Here is an 18,212-nt window from a genome sequence, read left to right as displayed (position 1 = left end):
TACTGGAATCTTCTCTCCACTTCTATCTCTTTACCCAGCATCTTCTCCCCCACCTTTCCTTCCCCCGAAGCCACAGATCTCATTCCTCTTCATCTGCTGAGTCCACCGGAACCTGGGGTCTCAGATACACACCAGCACTTCTGCTGGGGCACCTGTAAGGGACCCCAACCTGACGGGGCTGCAGTGGCTGAAAGCTGGCAGTGCAGTAGGCTCTGCTGGGATGTGAGGTGAGAAAGGTGCCCCCTAGCTCTAGGTGGAGTCTTCCACGTCGTGTCTGCAGGGATTTTTGTATTTACTGGAAAGAGCAAAGACATATCTTTCAGGAAAAGATCTGAGACAGATGTTTTTCCCTACCATCCTCACCTTTCGCTCCTCAGACTGCTAGGGAACCAAGCAGAGACTGTGTGTGCTTCGTCCCTCAGTCAGGTCTGACTCTGCGACCCCATGGACTGTAGCCCACCAGGCTTCTCTGTCCATGGGGGTTTGCCAGGCAAGAATACTGGAGTGGGTTGCTGTGCCCTCCTCCAGGGGATCTTCCCAACCCAGGGACTGAACCCAGTTCTTCCTCATTGCAGGCAGATTCTTTACCATCTGAGCCACCAACCAGCTGCTCGAGTAGAAATCAATCACTCCTGTTAATTCATTACTGATTTAGTTAGAGGGAGACTGGTATTTTTGAACTTTATATGCAGTAACTTGAATGTTTCAAACCTGAACTCCTGTCCTCTCTCTCCATCTGCACTCTTCCTCCTGGGCCCCCGTCTCATGCACAGCCTTGACCCCTTCCTGGCCCTCAGGCTGGAAACTCTGCCCCTTTTCTTCCACCTCAAATCAAGGACAAGAGCCTTGTCAACTTAACCTCTGCAGGAGCCTCTAAGCTGCCACTCCCTGCCTCCCCACTGCCTTGGACATTGGCCCAGCCCTCAGTGTCTCTCCCAGGCTGCTCTGACACCCCTCAGCCCTCTGCTGGATGCCACCTGAATGCCAGTCACATGCCAAGCCATCCGGAAGCCTCTGCGCAGAAGTCAGCATCAGGTGCCAGGACTTTTGGAAGCTACTTTGAATTGGACACGTAGCTGAGCCCTGTGCTGGGCAAGGGAACCATTGAAGGGTTATCCAGACAGAGATGGGAAAGATGATTTTGTGAAGACTGAGCAAAGATGCAGACAGTGAGTGTGCACTGTGGAGTAGTGTGTGACCTTGATGAAGTTTGAAGGACAAGAGGTTCTAGCTCTAGTGCTACATAACAAAGCAGCCCTAAACTTAGTGCTGAAAACAATGGCAACATTTAGATTGCTCATGGATCTGCCGTCTGTGGAAGGCTTGGTGGGCATAGCTCACCTTTCATTGAAGGCTGGAATTCTAAGCTGGCTACAGGCTGAAACTTTAGCTGGATTTATCGGCTGGAACATCACCATGTGGATCTCCCATGAGTAGGGAAGAGGGGCTTCCTTACAATGTGATGTCTGGGGTCTAAGTTCCCATGAAAGAGCTGGGGGATTCACTATTAACTTTCAAGACTTAGCCACAGAGGTCACAGAACATCACTTCTGCTTCCTTCTCTGTTTTAGAAGCAAATAGGTAAGACTGACCCATACTGAAAGGAAGAGAACGCAGACCCCACTTCTTGATGGATGATGTTATTGTCACATTGTAAGGGGTGTATGTGGGACAGGAGACATTGGTGTCGCCGTCTTTGTAAAACATGATCCACCTAGCAGACTATGGAGAAGAGGCAGGCAGAGTCCAGCACCTGTAGCGTCGGGGATGACACTCCAAAAGGCATTGGTTTTCATCTTGTGAAAAGTGGGGAGCCAGTGAGAGGTATTAATCTGGGTGTAACTGGCTCACATTGATGTTTGATAAAGCTCTTCCTGGAGTGATGAGATGGAAGACTGGAAGGCGGCAGACAGGAGATCTGTGAGAGGCTGTTGAAGGAATCTGGCGGAGATAAGAGAGGCAGGGCCTGAAGCCAGACATAATCTGGAGGTGAGGTCAAGTGCAAGAGGCGCCAGATGAAATCACAGTGGCACCAAATGTCAGAGGTGAGGACCATGCATCCAGGAGGATTTCCGGTTTCTGGCTTAGGGCACTGAGCGAACATGATCGGGAATGAAGGAAAAACCGGAGAGGTTTGTGGGGGGAGGACATTGGGCCCTATTTAGGAAGCGATTAGTCTGGGGGAGGGGTCTGAGAATGTCTGTATGGACATGTCCAGCACAACGTGTGATGCCCTTGAGTGTAAAAACCCTGGGGGACATTCTGGAGCATAGTCTGAGATGTGGGCACCACAAACAGGGTTTCCAGTGCACATGCGCAGAAAGGGCAATGTGTCCAGGGATGGTGACTACAGACAATTTGAGTGGGGCAGGTTGGGGGGCATTAACCTTCAGAGGGTGATCAGAAGAAGATAATCTGGTAAGGCATCCAAGACTAAATTGCCTGTATCCTGGACATAGCAGGTGCTACGGGCTTAGCAGGTGCTGGGCTCTCCAGGTGCCTGGCGTGCCCAGTTCTGGGCCTGCCTCTCACACAATGGAGTAGCCATGGCAAGTTCCTGCCCTCGTGAGCCCTTGGTCTCCCCAGCTCTGAGGTGCTAGGATCCACCCCCTCTCCCTCTCTGGACTTCTGTTTCACCATTTGTAAGAGAGACTGGATCATTTTCTAGACTACCTTTATCACAAAATGTTGAGAATTCCAGTACACGAGAAGAAGCAGAGCTGAGCCTCCCTGGGGAGGCAGGGGTGGCGAGTGAACAGGTTTCCTCCTGCCACCCATGAGGCAGATGGCTGTGACCTTGAGCAGCTCTGGACAGAAATCCACTGAAACCTTCTACCCACTTCAGTCTCTTTACCTGGCATCTTCTGCCCACCTTTCCTTCCCTCGAAGCCACAGATCTCATTCCTCTTCATCTGCTGAGTCCACCGGAACCTGGGGTCACAGATACACACCAGCACTTCTGCTGGGGCACCTGTAAGGGACCCCAACCTGACGGGGCTGCAGTGGCTGAAAGCTGGCAGTGCAGTAGGCTCTGCTGGGATGTGAGGTGAGAAAGGTGCCCCCTAGCTCTAGGTGGAGTCTTCCACATTGTGTCTGCAGGGATTTTTATATTTACTGGAACGAGCAAAAACATATCTTTCAGGAAAAGATCTGAGACAGATTTTTTCCCCACCATCCTCACCTTTCGCTCCTCAGACTGCTAGGGAACCAAGTAGAGACTGTGTGAGCTTTGTCCCTCAGTCAGGTCTGACTCTGCAACCCCATGGACTGTAGCCCTCCAGGCTCCTCTGTCCATGGGTGTTCGCTAGGCATGAATACTGGAGTGGGTTGCTGTGCCCTCCTCCAGGGGATCTTCCCAACCCAGGGACTGAACCCAGTTCTTCCGCATTGCAGGCAGATTCTTTACCAGCTGAGCCAGCCACACTGCTTCTGCCCTCTCTCCCTGGCTTACAGTGTCTCCTAGCTGATCCTGGCTTCTGACCTCTCAGCCCATCCTTCTTCTCTCTAACTTTGATTTGTATCACTGAGGGACAGTGTAAATTCCACGAGGCCCACTGTTCTGGGTTGGAGGCCACAGCCTCCCCTTCCTGGGGAGCCCAGGGGCAGTTAGATCTTCCCTTGACTTAGTAAAATGCAGGCCGACACAGGGGCCCTCACAGGCAGCTTCTGAGATGGGTTGAAAAGAAGGCAGGGTCAGGAGGGGAGTGGCGGTGTTGGACAAGTGTCTGCTTTTGTGTGTTGGCCACCTTGATTTGGATGTATGAGCAGGCAGCTTGGGCTGCACCCTGAGCTTCCAGAGGCTTTACATTGGCAGGTCGGAGGACATCAGTTCTGACCCCAAAGCCTAGAGCGGGGCCCCTGTGGATGGCTGGCTTGGCTTAACAAGGAAATAGAAATAAGGGTGGATCCCTGTTGCTTTCCTGAGATGCCAGCCCTTCCAGTGAGGGAAGAGCTTTGGCAGACTAGGAGACAGACTGGCACCCCGCCCTTCCCTGAAGGAGAAGTGCTGTCCTCAGAAGGGGCACTTCCAGGGGGTTTGGGGCTCCGAGCCTGCTCTCAGCCCAACAGCCAAGAACCCAGGAGCACCGAGTGTGCAGCCAGCTCCAGGTGCCATGATCCCTCTCCACCCACGCCCCCGTGTGTCTGTCCCGGTCAACCACAGAAAGCAGATTTGCTGGTCACATTTACTCACACCCACAGGACAAAGCCTATGGGACAGGGTGGGATGCCTTTCCCAGGCCTTTATCTTCATCCAGAGGAGGAGCCAGCATCGGCACAAACACCTCATATAAGAAGAGGTGCTAACAAGCTGGGCTGGTGTGTTCACTGAAACGGCCTGGGTGAGAGCCCATCCTGCAGCCTCACTGGGGTATGAGAAGGGAGTCTAGGGGGATGGGTGTCGACGGGGAAGGGGAATGGAGGCCCTGTCAAGAGGTGTGGAGCAGTGTGACCCCCCCCTGCTTGTTGGTGACATGAATGGGCTGGGAGGGAGACCCTCAACCTTCATGGGACCCAGGAGGGAGGGCAGAGCTATCAGAGAAAAATCTGATGAGTCAGACCTTTAAGGATGCTTCTCCAACCCTGCGGTTTTCCTGCCATATGACAAGAATGGCTGAAATGATGGGGAGGACTGCCATGCCTTGACCAAGGTCAGGGGTGAAACGGGTCCGAGGATGACGGCATTTCACCCTGGGACCGCCTGATGGGGAACGTGTTCCCAACAAACAAGGGAGGGAACGGGCCAGGCTGCTGGGCCTCTGTGCCCCAGAGTGGAGAGCAGAAGTGGGCAGCAGGGCTCACTGTCCAGCACCTCACTGCCCAGTCTCCTCCCAGGTGTTCGTGCTGTGCCATGGCCTCCTGCAGCTCTGCCAGCTCCTGTATAGTGCCTACTTCAAGAGCAGCCTCACCACCATCGAGAAGCGGTTTGGCCTCTCCAGTTCTTCCTCAGGTTTCATCTCCAGCTTGAACGAGGTAAGTGAGATGCTCTAGTCCATTGGAACCCACCTGAGCATCACCGTGCTCACGGGATCCAGGAGGGGGCTCTGGAGGAGCAGATCGGGGCAGGAGGCACGTGGGGGATGGAGACAGCCAGATACACTTCTCCTGGCCCCGAGCTGAGAGCCTCCAGAGTTTCCTGACCTCCTCACCACTCCCCTGCGAGCGGGCGCTCTTCACCTCCTCCAACAGGTGAGGGCACCGGGGTTCAACAAGGTCAGCGGCTTGCCCGAGGTGTGCAGGCCTGCTGACTCCAAACTCCGTGCCTCTGGTTGAGTTCTGTGACCACCTATCAGTTTACGTGCCCCCCATCCATCCCCATCCAGAGGAAGACAAGCCACAGGCACGCAGGTAGAGGAGCAGCTCCTGGAGGCCAACTCAGTGGCCTTGACTCCCAGACAAGGTCACAGGTCTATGACTTCCTGTCTTTTCTTTCCACAAGGCCCACTGTTCTGGGGTGGAGGCCATAGCCTCCCCCTCCCAGGAGCCCAGGTGCAGTTAGATCTTCTGTTGACTTAGTGAAATTCAAGCCAACACAGGGGCTCTCATGGGCAGCTTCTGGGATGAGCTGAAAAGAAGGCAGGAGGTCTCCCAGCGGCCCCCAACCACCACCTTCCAGCCAGCTCATCCCCCAGCCAGCTCCCTGCTGGAAACGCCCCTTTACCCTTCAGTCCTGTGTCCCCGCAGGCCCACACAGTGGTGCCCCTCAGGAACCCTCCCCACCACGCCAGGGCAGATCTCCCTGCAGTCCTCGCAGGAGGACTGTTTTCACAACGGTCATGTCTTTTAGGCAGAAAGCCTACCTGATCCTGGTGGCCACACCAGATCAGAGCCCAGGTCTGTCTGACGGCCACCACCCCAGGCCTCCCTCTGATCCCCAAAGCCCCTCTTCTACAATCCCCGCCCTGCTGTTTGTCCACCAGCCCTGCTCTGCCCAAAAGCTAGTCCCCAGACACACTGCTGGAATCTCTAGTGCTGCCTCTCTTGACACGCGCTCTGCCTCCATGGACTTCCTCCACTGTGGTGGGCACACCCTTGCACATGTGCAGCCCTGGGACCCATCAGTCATGCCTGCTGGCCTCATGGGCCTCAGACCCTCCTCTGAGCTCCCAGGCCCACATGATATTTTCACTGTTTTCTGGATGTCTAATTTCTCTTTCCCAAACTCAGATGAGTTTTTCAACAATCAGGTTTTAGACATCCCTATGGGCAGAGTCTGAGGCAAATATAAGAAAGTTAATTCCTTGAACCTAACAATCCTGTGTGTGTGCTCTGTATGAAAATGTGCATCTCTCTGTGTGTATACCTGTTTCTACATGTGTCTGAGTCTTTGTGTGTGTCTGTGTGTATGACTGTGTGTGTCTGTGATCTGTGTGTATATTTGTGTATCTGTCTGCGTGTATTTGTGTATCTGTGTGTGTCTGGATGTGTATCTGTGTGTGTTGAAGGGAAGTGAATGGGTGAATGTGTGGAGTAGGTAGGATAGGAACTCAGCCAAGGGGTCTTCAACAATCCCATTGATTCTTTTTTGAAAAATTTTTGAAAATTTTATTTATTTATTTGGCTGCACCCTATCTTGGTTGTGGCATGTGGAATCTTTGATCTTCATTGCTGCATGAGGGATCTTTAGTTATGGCATGCAGAATCTAGTTCCCTGATCAGTGATCAAACCTGGGCCCCCTGCATTGGGAGTATATGGCGTCTTAGCCACTGGACCACCAGGGAGGTCCCAATCCTATTGATTCTGACCCCAGCATTTAAAAGCAGACTAGGAAAGTAGGGGTCTTACTGGGAGAGCAGAGAGCAACCAAATAAGAGGGAGCTTCATGGTCAAGCTCAAGGCTCCCAGCTTTTAGGGTGGGCAGTGAGGAACTGGCCTGGCTTCTTGAACAGAGTCAGGGCTGGGTGTATAGTCAGTGAAGATGAACACTCTGGAGAGGAGCCTGGGAGACACCTGAGGTAGAGGACGGTGCATCCTGAAGTCAGATGGCTAGGAGGCCTTCACTAAGCCTGGCTTGAGCTGCTGGGGGAGAAGAGGGTCCTGGTGATCCTGCAAAGGAAGGAAAGACAGGCTTGGTAGCTGCTTGAGCACAGGACTGAAGGCTAAGTGAAGCGAAAGTTGCCGAGCTGTGTCTGACTCTTTGCAACATCATGGACTACCCAGTCCATGGGATTCTCCAGGCCAGAACACTGGAGTGGGTAGCCTTTCCCTTCTCCAGGGGATCTTCCCAACCCAGGGATTGAACCCAGGTCTCCCACATTGCAGGCAGATTCTTTACCAGCTGAGCCTCAAGGGGATTGGAGGCACCACAGAACAAAAGGCAGCCGCCCATCAGAAGCATGAGGGGGTGAGAAAGCACAGGCCTGGTGGAGGGGAAGACAGACCCGTCTGATCACCTGGGGTGTGCAGCCAGCTGGAGATGGGAGTCTGCACGCTGCAGGCCAGTCTCCAAGCCAGTGGGGCCCAGTGGTGAGGGGAAGAGGAGACAGGGTTGGTCGGATCAGGCTGGCAGCAGGAGGAGGGGCTTGGCTGGCAGGGAAGATGTCAGCATCTGCCAGTGAAGCACCAGCTTCACCTACAGTAGCCCTTACTGCCCGCTGTGGTTTGCCCTGGGTCCCTTTGTTTTGAGACATTAATGGGCAGGGATGTGTTACAAATGCTCTGACAGGGAGTCCACAGAGCTGTTTGGGGCCAGGTCAGGGCTGAGGGGATGTGGCCTGGGCTGCAGAGTCCCTCCTCTCCTCAGCTAGAATAGCTGCTGCTGCTATTAAGGCAAATAATTGTTTTCAAAGGAGCTCCACTGCTGAAGGAAAGATTGGGAACCAAGGGCTTAAGCCAGTCATAAGGGCCATAGGGGCCGAGTTCCCTGCAAGAAGCCAGCCCAGTCTGTGCCCAGTGCTTGGGGCTGGGCGCCCCCAGTCCTTCCTGAGCCTCCCTTTGGGGCCCTCCCCCATTCCTCTCCAAAACCTTGCAAGTCAGCCTCAGTTAGCTTAGCTGATATGGTCTGACATTTACAATTACTTCCTGAAAAATGATAGGGAAACAAGAAGGGAATAAAATCTAAGAAGCATAACAAAGCTTTGTTTCCAGGTACTGGTTACAGAATGTCCTAGAACCACATCTGGCCAGGAACTGGTGCAACTTCTCAATCAGGCTAGGCATCCTCACCCACCTTCATATTCCCTTTCTCTGTGTGTCATAAACCATTCTTTTTCTTGGCCACACAGGAGGGGTCTCCTGGGTAATCTAATCCTTCCTCTTCTTGAAAAAGCCTACCGTTTACTCCTTCATCCATTCATTTATTCAACAAACATTTCATGAGCACCAACTGTGTGTCAAACACCATTCTAGGTGCTGGGGAATCTCTGCTCACGTATCATTTTAAAGATAAGTATGACATTTACTTATAGAAATGTGCTTCTAACCCCCTCATGGGATTAATCCCCTCATGGGGGGTTAGAAGCACATACAGAACAAGGAAAGCCGTGGACTGGCTGAGCTCCCAAGACAAGAGCTGAGGTGCGGAGCCTGAGCTCTGAGAGCTGAGAGATCAGGGAGGCAAGAAGGAACCAGCCAAGGAGACTGAGAAGGGGCAGCCAGGGGCAGCAAACTCGGAGATGGTGGTGTCATGGAAACTCAGTGAAAGGAGGGTTTTAGGAAGAGAGCAATGGTCAATTGAATCAAAAGGTGCTGAGAGATCAAGTGAGAAGAGGATTAGCCAGTGGGCTTGGCAATGAGGAGGTCACTGATGATCATGGGAAGAGCCACATACCAAGCTTCTGGTCCTTATTTCCTGAGACAGGGGAACCTGCTTTAATAGCCAGAAGGAGACTGTGGCTTGGACAGGGCGGGGGCTATGCATGCTAACATCCAGGGCTCCTCTGGCTCGGGTGAACTTACTTCCTGGGGTAGATGACCATCTTGGAGTCAAGGTCATAAGATCTGCCAGCCCCTCTTTTACCATTGAAGAGCCTGCTCCCCAAGCTGGGGCCTTTGATTCCCCTCTTTGGTGGGGCTCAGAGAGCAGGCCTTCCAGGGAGCACCTGGAGATTGAGTTACTGGTGTTTCCAGTTGGGAAGGGACTTGGGGCGCTTTAATCCTCATCCCTCATTCACAGAAGTGGAAACCAACCCAGGGAGAGCCAGGGCTGATTAGGAGCAGAGCTTCTGAGGCAGAAACCCACTTCTGCAAGGGACAATAGACCAGTGCACTTAAGACAGGGCACTTTAAACTCAGGTTGTCCTGGTTTGAGCCACCTCCTGACCTCATGGACACAGCAAGTTACTTAATATACTGAGTCCCAATTGTGCCATCTGCAAAATGTCTTGCTGCATGCTGAAATGAGATAGTGCATGTTGCTTGGCGGTTATTCTGACTATGAAATCAGAGTCTGTAGAGTAGTTAGAGAAAATGCACTGTTTCTAGGAGCCAGCCAGAACAGGAAGCTTTCTTGAATTTGGCTCCAAAAGGTTTGGCCCTAAGATGGTTGAACTTCCCATAGTCTCTAGATACTTCCTTTGGTCTGGCCTAGAAGGCTGAGGCTGGGAAGGGTTTCTGACAACAGGGGAAAGCTGAAACTGCATGCTTGGCCCCCTGTAAGAATCTCTGGGCAGAGTTGGCACCACAGCTCTGCTTGAGCCCTTAGGTCACAGCAGGCAGCGTCTTGCCTCTCTTTTTTGATGGCCAGGTCCACTATGGCTGGGTGAGGACAGAGCCTGTGGTCTCACTTGGCTCCTCTGCTCTCTCTGCAGATCAGCAACGCCATCCTCATCATCTTCGTCAGCTACTTTGGCAGCCGGGTGCACCGTCCAAGGCTGATTGGCATTGGGGGTCTTCTGCTAGCTTTGGGGGCCTTTGTCCTCACCCTCCCACACTTCCTCTCAGAGCCTTACCAATACACCAAGACCATCATGGGTAAGTGGCCTCCCATTACTGCTTCAAGGGAATGAGGGTACATAATTCTGTATGTTTTGACTGTCAGATACACTCTGGGGAGGAAAGCCAAGGAAACTTTCTGGTGGGATAGGACAGCAGAGTTCAGGTATCCAGAGGCCTCCCTGCCAACTTTGTGAGACACCGCCTCAATCCTCCTGTGCTTTTGGTGCACATTTAAGCATTTTTTGCTTCATTCCAGTCAGGAAAAACTTCTACCATGTGTTTTTATAAGTTTAATAGTTTCACATTTACATTTTGAGTTAGTGTTTTAGAAGATTCTTCTTCTTCCTTTTGCATATGGATGTTAAATCCTTTAAGCATCGTTTGTCAAAAAGACTCTTTATTCCATTAAATATTTTTTTGCATCATTATAAAAAATCAGTTGGAATTTTTTTTTTAATAAGAGACACATTTTTAATTTATTTTTCGCTATGCTGGGTCTTCCTTGTTGCATGGGCTTTCTTTAGTTGCAGTGACTGGCGGGGGGACTCTCTAGTTGCAGTGTGCAGGCTTCTCATTGCGGTAGCTTTTCTTGTTGCAGAGCATGGGCTCTGGGGTGTGCAGGCTTCAGCAGCTGTGGCATGGAGGCTCAGCAGCTGCGGCTTCTAAGCTCTAGAGCGCAGGCGTTAACAGTTGTGGCGCGTCGGCTTAGTTGTTCCATGGCATGCGGGATCTTCCCGGACTAGGGTTCAGACTCTCGTCTCCTGCACTGGCAGGCAGATTCTTTACCACTGAGCCGCCAGGGAAGCCCTCGGCTGGACATATTTGTAAGGGTCTATTTCCAGACTGTGTCTTCTCTTCCACTAGTCTGTGTGTCTATTCCTCTGTCACTGCCAAGCTCTTGATTACTGTAGCTTTACAAAGAAGTCTGAAAGTTGGGTAGTGTGATTCCCCCAACACTATTCTTTTTCAGAATTGCTTCATCTGTTCTTATTCATTTGTCATTCCATGTAAATTTTATAAGCGGCTTGCCTATATGTTAAAAAAAAAAAACCTTCTGGAAGTTTGATTAGACTTGTGTTAAATTCGTAGGTCACTTCGGGGATAGTTGACATTGAGTCTGCCAGTCTATGAACGCAGTATGCATCGCTGTACAGTTCAGTTCAGTTCAGTTGCTCAGTCGTGTCCGACTCTTTGTGACCCCATGAATTGCAGCACGCCAAGCCTCCCTGTCCATCACCAACACACGGAGTTCACCCAAACTCACGTCCATCGAGTTGGTGATGCCATCCAGCCATCTCATCCTCTGTCGTCCCCTTCTCCTCCTGCCCCCAATCCCTCCCAGCATCAAGAGTCTTTTCCAATGAGTCAACTCTTCACATGAGGTGGCCAAAGAACTGGAGTTTCAGCTTTAGCATCAGTCCTTCCAAAGAACACCCAGGACTGATCTCCTTTAGAATGGACAGATTGGATCTCCTTGCAGTCCAAGGGACTCTCAAGAGTCTTCTCCAACACCACAGTTCAAAAGCATCAATTCTTCGGCACTCAGCTTTCTTCACAGTCCAACTTTCACATCCATACGTGACTACTGGAAAAACCATAGCCTTGACTAGACAGACCTTTGTTGGCAAAGTAATGTCTCTGCTTTTGAATATGCTGTCTAGGTTGGTCATAACTTTCTTTCCAAGGAGTAAGTGTCTTTTAATTTCATGGCTGCAGTCACCATCTGCAGTGATTTTGGAGCCCCCAAAAATAAAGTCTGACACTGTTTCCACTGTTTCTCCATCTTATTTCCCATGAAGTGATGGGACCAGATGCCATGATCTTAGTTTTCTGAATGTTGAGCTTTAAGCCAACTTTTTCACTCTCCTCTTTCCCTTTCATCAAGAGGCTTTTTAGTTCCTCTTCACTTTCTGCCATAAGGGTGGTGTCATCTGCATATCTGAGGTTCTTGATATTTCTCCCGGCAATCTTGATTCTAGCTTGTGCTTCCTCCAGCCCAGCATTTCTCATGATGTACTCTGCATATAATTTAAATAGGCAGGGTGACAATATACAGCCTTGACATACTCCTTTTCCTATTTGGAACTAGTCTGTTGTTCCATGTCCAGTTCTAACTGTTGCTTCCTGACCTGCGTATAGGTTTCTCAAGAGGCAGGTCAGGTGGTCTAATATTCCCATCTCTTTCAGAATTTTCCACAGTTTCTTATGATCCACACAGTCAAAGGCTTTGGCATAGTCAATAAAGCAGAAATAGATGTTTTTCTGGAACTCTCTTGTTTTTTCGATGATCCAGCGGATGTTGACAATTTGATCTCTGGTTCCTCTGCCTTTTCTAAAACCAGCTTGAACATCTGGAAGTTCACGGTTCATGTATTGCTGAAGCCTGGCTTGGAGAATTTTGAGTATTACTTTACTAGCGTGTGAGATGAATGCAGTTGGGCAGTAGTTTGAGTATTCTTTGGCATTGGCTTTCTTTGGTATTGGAATGAAAACTGACCTTTTCCAGTCCTGTGGCCACTGCTGAGTTTTCCAAATTTGCTGGCATATTGAGTGCATCACTGTTACCCTTACATTTTAACAATGAACCATGATTTAGCAAACTCTACAGCTGATGAATGAGCTTTCCAGATGGCTCAGTGGTAAAGAATCTGCCTGCCAAGGCAGGAGACGTGAGTTTGATCCCTGGGTCAAGATCTCCTAGAGAAGGAAATGACAACTCACTCCAGTGTTCTTGCCTGGAAAATCCCATGGACAGAGGAACCTGATGGGCTACAGTCCATGGGGTCGCAAAGAGTCGGACATGACTTAGCAACTGAACAACAACAAAAACAACTGATGAATATCTCTGTTCTCCAACAGAACAAAATAAGGGTCCTGTAATGTTTGGATGCCCACCATCCTCTGCCATCTTCCATGTTATTGTTGACTAAGATTTTAGTTTTGCCTGTCTTTAACTCCCTCCCAGTGGCCATTATTACTATAGTTGTTGTTTATGAATAATTCAGTACTTATTTCTATTTACCCACAAGCTTTTTGGTTTCTTTGCTCACCATTGCTTCTCGCACTTCACCCACCCTTATGGATTTAACTTCGTTTTCCCTGAAGTACATTCTCTAGTATAACTTTCAAATAGTTTTCCAAAATTACCTGCCCTGTTTTCATGGTTTCTTGATAATCCCTTATGATTTGTATTTTCATCAGTTATTTTAAGTGTATTTATTTCTATAATCCCTTTCTGATTGTTTTATTAGCACAGATTTTTAGAATGCTAATCCTCCCACATTCTGTGTCTGCTTGTTCTTGTTCATGGTGGAGTGTTTCCTTTCTGTTATATAATGTTTCATGGCGGGGTCATTGATAGTGGGAATTCTTCCCCCGGTGGACGTATTTTGTGGTCTAGGTGGGAAATTGCCCCAAGAGTGGCTTTATATTTGCATTTACTTGGTATCCTGGGAATGCCACTGCTTTGGAGCTAACTGTGTGATAATGTACTGACTTGGGATAAATTTGCACTTGTTTTAAGGGATGCGGTACGTGGCAATGGTTTTGTGAGGAGCAGCCAGTGAGAGGCCCAGTCCCTAAGTGCTCATCCTTGGTCCACTGTACTGGGATTGAGCATGTCTGAGGATGGGTGGGCCACCGAGGGGTGCGCTGAACGGATAGCTGATTGCTGCTCGCTTAAATACCAGGCTTCTTGTGAGTCATATGTGCAGATCGGGTCCAAGAGATGAATCACTCTCCATGCCAGGAGGGAATCCCTTGTAGATTGTGAGACCTCCAGTAGGGAGGTCGACTGAGAGACCTGCAGTGGGGAGGTAGGCTGTGAGACCTAGCCTACAGTGTGGGGAGGTAGACTGTGAGATCTGCAGTGGGGAGGTGGGTTGTGAGACCTACAGTGGGGAGGTAGAGAGCTGGAATGGAAAAAAACGTGAAACAGGAGCAGCCACGTCTAATGATGAAATGTTAGTTGAGTTCTGGCCGTGGGACTCTTTTCTCCACCTCCAGGGTAGTCACCAGTGAACTAATTGTTTCTTACACATTCATTGCGGCCTTGGATCTGTTTGGAGGGTTTAAGCCTGAGTCTTGCTTCAAGTAGGCCCAAGAGGAAGACAGACCCAAGCCTAGGGGTCTAAGCTCTTTCCCCCTCCTTGATCTAGACAAAGGATCTAAGGCCAACTCTGAAGGAGAATCAGGATCTGCTGGCCACTTCGGAAAGCCTTGTGCCATGCCCACTCCAATGCAAGGTCCCAGCCCTTCCCCATCAGCAAGAAGAGTGGGGTAATGAAATCAGCAGGGGAGCCCCAGGCGCTGGGGCCAGGCTGCGGGGACGGCATCCTGCCAGGCGCCACATGGTGGCCTGCCTAGCCTAGGGCAGGCTCCTCTGGCCTCCCCTAGCCTGGGCCACATACCAAGGGCATTGACTCCGCACAGAGCAGCCACCAGCGAGGGTGGGTGGAGACGGGCGGGGCTCTGAAAGCAACCCCTCTGCCCCTTGTTAGGGATGGTCGGGTGGCTCGGGTCCTTTTCACCACCATCCTCCCTGCTCCTAGGCAAACACTCCAGCTTTTAGCTCACCTCCAGGGAGAGAGGAAAGGACAAGACTTGCCTCTCAGCCCGCAGAAAGGAACTACTGGCCAAGAGGGTGAGGGCCTTGTGTTTTTGTTTGTGTCGATTCTATTTGCAACAATAGGACACAGTCCCCCTCATGCTGGCTGGGATCAGAGCAGCAGCTGGAAGTGCTCAGGGCTGGGCTACCTTCAGGGCATCTTCATGTTGCCAGAGGCTCAGGCTAAGGAGGACTCTGGCCCAGGAGCCACACTGTGGGACCTAGCTGAGGCTGTGGGTGCCAGTGCAGCGAGGGCATGTATTATGCTAATATGTGCAAACAAAAATATTTATAAAGTTTCACTTCATGGGAAAAATTTGAAGTATGATTCTTCAAATGTATTCCTATGGGAACTTCAGTTTGGAACTATGAAGTCATCAGCAACAAATGAATTTCATTAAATGCACCACCCCGAAGGGTGACATGCATCTGGACAATCCTGCGTCCGAAGCTGGGCTTTGAGACCCCTTAACAGCATGGCCGTGGGCCACTTCCTTCACAGCTGAGTCTCAGTACCTCCCTGTATAAAATGGAGCCTCCCTTGCCCGGCTGCAAGGACTGAAGGATGTGTGCTCTAACTTTAGCCCAGTGGCTGGCACACGCAGCAACCATTCAGTGGTGGCGTTTATAACCAGTGGTGGTGGGGACAATACATGTATTATGCTGGGTAAACTAGAGTTCCAAATGAGGAAGCACCCGCTTTCTATGGAGTGTCTGACAGCTCCTAGCCAACAGGCTGGGCGTCCTTGGGATATCTGACTGCAGCTTCTCCCTGGTCCTCACCGTGCCATCTGTGCTCTGCTCTAGCTGGAGCACGGCCCCGCCTGGGCATAGTCCTTTCCACACCTTCACATGTGAGGCCATAAGATTTCTCTTTACTGAAGCTTAGGCTGCTGTTCTGATTCGTTCCTAGACCCTGAAGTTGGAGGTACCTGGTAATGCGGAGAGAGAACAGAGACTTTCAAATCCCAGCTAAGCCATGTGGGTGCTAAGTCTCCTCAAGCAAGCTGCTGTTCACCTTTCTGAGCCTCAGTTTCTTAATCTGTAAAGTGGGAACAATAATTTCTCCACTTTTCAGCATGTTCTAGGGGCAAAAGTAAAATTAAATTGTGTAGGTAAAGTGCTTGGCCCACAGTAGCTGTTCAGCACTTTTTTCTTTGCCTGCCCTTGATGTGGTATTTGAAATCTCTTACTCATCAGCAGTGACCCCTGGACCTGTTATCATGTGTTGCCCACTGATTCTTTCCCTTTGGAGCAGAGCTGCTCCAGAAATGGACATGGGAAATGAAAAGTGTTTTAGGAAAAACAAATTAGAGATGGAGCTATTGTGGGAATCAGAGACCTTTAACAACTAATTGCTAATTCTAAAAAGGCCATGCAGACGGTTTTGAGTGTTTAGATTTTCTAAATGTCAGTGGGGTCCGGAAATATGCCTGGCGCCTTTAGAGAAAAGACTAGCCACCGAGCCAAAGCCTCTAAGACCACTTCTGGAATGCGTGGAGAAGTTGGGATAGGTGGGAGACAGGCCAACAGGAGACCACTTCCCCCGGGAGACAGAAGAAGGGTCTTCGGAAACCAGTGTCTGGGAGGAGTAGGTGGAACCTGGGAGAGGTCCTGAGCCAAGGCCAGAGGGAAGTCAGCTCGTCGCAGACAATGGATGCACACGGGAGGGGCTTTCCTGTGGGAACACTGGGGTCGGGGGAGTCGATGGTATTTTTGGAGCGGTCAAGAAAAGAAAGGAAAGAGTTGCTTTCTAGTCCTCTATTTGTGAAGTTGCCAGCCCTTCACCCACGCTTGTTCATCAAAAGTGGCAGAAGGGTGGTGGGAAGGCCTGGGGACGGGGGCCTCAGGCCCCTGAGTGACTGAGCCCCTTCTTCACGGGAGGATGCTCAGCCCCAGAGCAGAACGCATAGCACTGAACCCCAGAGCCATGCAGCGTCCTTGCACCAAGGGAACTGCTCAGGGACGCTGAGCTCAGGGCTGCTGAGCTCAGGGCTGCTGCAGGGGCAGCATCGGCCACGGGGCGAGAGGGACACAGTGGGTTAGGAATCTGTTTTGGGGGTGTACGGGAGTGTGTGTGAGGGAGGCCGTTCTCTGTGGTGGTGAGGTGGCTGTACGTGGAGGAGTTGGGTGCATGAGGGAAGAAGTGCATGTGTGTGTATAGGGGGCGGTGTGGGTGTGTACCAGAGGTGTGGAGAGGGTGGGGTTCTTGGGAGTGTGGAGGTGCAGGCAGGGATGGACGTGGGGGAGCAGCCCGGCGGGAGTTGGGGTCCTACATTTACAGAAATGTCAGTGTGTGTGATGCGGGGGTGAGTGGGTGTGTGGTCGCACAGCCTGGCCAGTTGGACCTATTTACCCTGAAAAGGAAGAGAAAACAACGAGGGGGAAGGGGGGAAGTCACAAAACACATGAGTGTTATTAAGTCAACTGAGAGGAAAATATTCCTGAACAGATGAGCACAGCGAAGCTAATGAGACTTGGTGTGGAACACATTTTCAATACACAGTATAGGAAGGACGAGAAATGTGTGTGGAGACACGACAGAAAACACCAGGCTGCTGTGTTGCCTGTCAGGGGATGGCCAGGAAAAGAGCTGGGGCCACAGAGAACGGGCCTCTCCGAGACATAGCCCTGGCAGCTGGCCTGAGAGTGCTCGCCTCTGCTGTGTGGCAGAGTCACAACCCTTGTTCTTCTGGGTCTCCGGTGCAGGCCCCAGTAGAGACCTGAGGGTCACTCTGCCTCCCCTGGAGGTTTGTTCATCACTTTCCTTGCTTAGGAATGAGGCTGGGGGTGTAGGCCTGCTCGGGTCTGGAGGGGAGGGGAGGGACGCTTATGAGCCAGGCTGCACCCTGCTTCCTGGCTCTTCTGGGAAGAGGGCCTCTCGGGTACCCGTTGTGGACTGTCTTGGGCCCACCCAAGGCAGGGGAGTGGGTTTCCTGAGGAGAGTCCACACTCAGACTGGAAAGGAAGACTGGTTACTATTCCAGAGGCTGTGGTCACACCAGGAAAACTGTCAGGGGGATGGCCCCACAGAAGCAGGGTGCCAGCCTCTGTCCTGCAAAGCACTATGGTTTGAAGAAACCATTGAGGCCGCCTCTGAGGACCCCCCAGGGGACACAGGGAGGAGCTCCTGCTCTTTCTCTAAGGGAACAAAAGGACTGCAGGATCCAGAGCTTGGATTGGCCTCCGTTAGGGGATGTAAGTAAGGCTCAGAGATCCAAAGGCAGAAGCAGCCAAGGCCAGTCAGTCATTTGGAGGCAGGGAGCTCACGGAGGTAGAGCCCCCTGGTGGGGTCCATGCCTCTGTGGAAGAGGCTAGAGAGCTGGCTGGCTCTTGCAGCCCCGTGAGGATGCAACAGGAAGTCAGCAGTCCAGCTCCCATCAGAACCCCAGCATGCTGGCACCCTGATTTTGGGCTTCCTGCATCCAGAACTGTGAGAAACCATTCTGCTGTTTGTAAGCTGCCCAGGCTGTGACCCTTTGGTATAGCAGCCCCCATGGACTCCCTTAGATTCAGTCCCTTTGGTTGGAGCCCCTCCTCATAACCTTGGGTCTTAATTTTGAATGTTCAACCTTTGGACTGTCTTATTAAACAATGATACCAGCCTCAGGCCATTCACATCGTTCACAAATATGTCAGCTGTTCTCAGCCGTGCCCAGGGCTGAGTTGCACAAAGGACCCAAGAGCCACCGTCTTCCAGGTCACCCTGACCCGTCGGCGCCTGCACCGAGC

At 51.2% G+C, this 18,212-nt stretch overlaps 1 protein-coding gene across 2 annotated transcripts in view; it reads left to right on the top strand.

Moving 5' to 3' along the window:
- SLCO2A1 (solute carrier organic anion transporter family member 2A1) overlaps positions 1-18,212 on the top strand; it is a 92,408-nt gene that overhangs the window by 40,977 nt on the left and 33,219 nt on the right. For both annotated transcript variants that reach the window (XR_005719650.1, XM_040232798.1), the window contains exons 2-3: positions 4,834-4,971; positions 9,748-9,910. Coding sequence is in view for 1 of the 2 variants with exons in the window: in XM_040232798.1 (XP_040088732.1) it covers positions 4,834-4,971; positions 9,748-9,910 (301 nt within the window). In the remaining variant the exon portion in view is untranslated. The remainder of the gene's footprint in view (positions 1-4,833; positions 4,972-9,747; positions 9,911-18,212) is intronic.

This window comes from Oryx dammah, unplaced genomic scaffold (genome assembly GCF_014754425.2).
Source record: "Oryx dammah isolate SB20612 unplaced genomic scaffold, SCBI_Odam_1.1 HiC_scaffold_2, whole genome shotgun sequence".
Taxonomy (NCBI): domain Eukaryota; kingdom Metazoa; phylum Chordata; class Mammalia; order Artiodactyla; family Bovidae; genus Oryx; species Oryx dammah.
This window is presented reverse-complemented; position numbering and strand designations above follow the sequence as displayed.